Source organism: Mytilus californianus, unplaced genomic scaffold, assembly GCF_021869535.1.
Source record: "Mytilus californianus isolate M0D057914Y unplaced genomic scaffold, xbMytCali1.0.p SCAF_5, whole genome shotgun sequence".
Lineage (NCBI taxonomy): Eukaryota > Metazoa > Mollusca > Bivalvia > Mytilida > Mytilidae > Mytilus > Mytilus californianus.
This window is the reverse complement of record NW_026262701.1, coordinates 93,545,413-93,547,986: the sequence shown is the minus strand read 5'-3', so window position 1 is coordinate 93,547,986 and position 2,574 is coordinate 93,545,413. Positions and strand designations below refer to the sequence as shown.

The 2,574-nt window shown below is 32.6% G+C and overlaps 1 protein-coding gene across 1 annotated transcript; it reads left to right on the top strand.

Annotated features, from left to right (window-relative positions):
- The first annotated feature begins 854 nt into the window (after nucleotides 1-854).
- LOC127700236 (cholecystokinin receptor-like) lies at nucleotides 855-2,125 on the top strand. The gene has a single exon (XM_052203661.1). The coding sequence runs from the start codon at nucleotides 910-912 to the stop codon at nucleotides 2,053-2,055; it is 1,146 nt and encodes a 381-aa protein (XP_052059621.1). The 5' UTR covers nucleotides 855-909; the 3' UTR covers nucleotides 2,056-2,125.
- The last annotated feature ends 449 nt before the right edge of the window (nucleotides 2,126-2,574 follow it).

The following is a 2,574-nucleotide window of genomic DNA, read 5'->3' as shown; positions in this document are numbered from 1 at the left end:
CATCATGCCAGGTATTGTCTTTACTTAAAACTATTAGACATCTTCTAAGAAACAATTTTAAACATTTGAACGAAAGTTTTCAATAATGATACTTGGATCATCAACCCACAATGGAACATACATAGAACCTTACGAGAAGTACACACTTACAGGTTCTCAGAAACCGTCTCACATCCTGCAGAAATGCACCCAATGTGCTCCTATCATAATTTTGAGTTTTTGATGCTATCAAAAAGCAAACTTGCGGAACATATTCTAACAGAATCATTTCGTAATCCTAACTTATATTTTCTCCTCCATGATAGTATTGAACATTTAAAACCAAATATTGGATAAACAGCACTGCTAATTTTAAGTGTTTGGTACAGGTCTGATAAACAGGATGGCTGTCGCTGTGGAAAACAGTTCAACATAGAACCCCAGTGTCCACACTTTAAAAGCAGTATTTGTTTAGGAACGTATATTTATTTTGTATGCATATGTATTATAAATGTATATTTATTTCTATGCATATAAATTTCTTTTTGTGAACACATATTCTGATTTTTTTAATATTCATTTTGTTTTTACGAACATACATGTATATCTAATTTGTATAAACTTTTATTTATTTCTATGAACATATATTTTATTTTTTGTGAATATTGAACGTTTGGGACGCCATAACCTGAAACTAACAATAGCATGGAATAGCTTGTGAACTAATTTTATGTTTAAAAAAACAATTTCCTTGTTGGATGTTTTAAATAAGTATTTAATTGAGGAAACATTTTTTAAGCCGGAAGGTATCGCTGTTAAACTTAAAATTTGAATATCCTCATTTTCCTCGGAAATAAGGACGTTTAATATTTAACTTTGGGAATGGAATGAAGTTTCCCTTGCTCACTAAATCAGGGGAAATAATATACAATGTATAATATTACAGCTTCTGAATTGAACGGTATGATTTCAAAAACTCTTATACCAAACATTGTTATACTTGCGATTTATGTCGTTCTTGGCACATGCGGAAATGTTTTAGTTTTGTTGGTTTATTCATTTCAAATGAAAGAACCATCAGATGAAAGATATTTCATACCGATTTTAGCTGCATTTGACTTGTTAACAACGGTATATTGTGGGATTTACATGATAATTCAGTGTCTCAACCAAGTTACATTTACACACAGTATTTTGTGCAAAACAACACAATTTTTTATTGGATTAACAACATTTATCCCAATTCTGTTATTACTCATAATTGCAGTTCAGAGATATCTAAAAGTGTGTCTACCCCTGAAACCAGCAATGTCGCTCCATGTTAAGAAAACGGCGTTGATACTAACAATTGTTATTTCCTTGTTATGTGCCTTGCCGTTAGTGTTCGTTTACGGTTCTGTTCCATTTCATAGCTTCACTTATGGAATTACGGGAACACGTTGCGGCAAATTAAAAGAAGGACACCAATTAGCAAGGGCCGTATATGCCATTGTGATAGGCTTTTTTGCTGTTGCTATAGTAACAACACTTATTGTCTTATACTCATTAATTGGATGTACAGTCTTTCGTCAATTAAAGATGAACAAATGTAAAAGTAGCAGAGTAGAATTCAGAAATTCGGTGACAAAAACTGACGAAGAAGGCGCTTCAGGAACCGAAAATAGTGGTGTTACGCAGAATACTATCACATCCGATCTAGATTCCAAACTGTCAAATTCAAGTAAAGAACAGCGGTTGGAAAACAATCATCAAACAGCTTTATCTCAACTTGTTGGATCCAAAAGAAGACAAACGGATAACCGTCGAATAACCCATAAACTGACGGCAATGTTTTTTGTTATAACTGTGGTTTTTATACTTAGTTATTTTCCGAAAGTGATGTTGCTTCTGGTTGAAGGCTTAAACAAAGATTTTTGGGAAAAAGTATCAAACACAGAAAGACCTGGATTAATGTTTATATACCAAATGTTTATCATTAATAATATCGTGAACCCTTTCATATACGCTTTTATGGATATAAAGTTTCGTAAAGAAGCGACAATTTTCTTAAATCGTGTTTTTCAATGCAGATTTTAAATATAAATAATTAAAGTTTACTGCAGTATAACCTGAACACATTCTTACAAAGCATGACATGACTGTACGACACCCCTCGCTTAGATTAGATGTTCTTTAATTTCCTTTAATTTCCCACTAATTTTCACTTAACTGATGTGTTCATACTCTTATTCTTACCATCTTACAATAACAGTGGTTTCTACATTAGAATAGAGGGGCAGCATGTATCAACTATTGAAATTAATTTGAAATGTTCAAGACCTTTTAATTTACTTACAAACCTGTTCGTACATTTTTCAATGCAAAATAATTATCTAAGATACCCGAGAATCTCTTTTGTTTACTTATTGTACCTCAAACTTATTAACCCGGTGTAGGTCTTTAAGTTGAGGTTCAATTTACTAAAAGTTAATCGGGCATGATTAATAAGACACGCCCTCTTAGAATCAGGGGGGTCCAAATAGGATCGGGAAAAACAGCCAGCGAAATACCTCAATTTACAATTTCAGAGAATCCAAGTGCTTTTGGTTGATTATC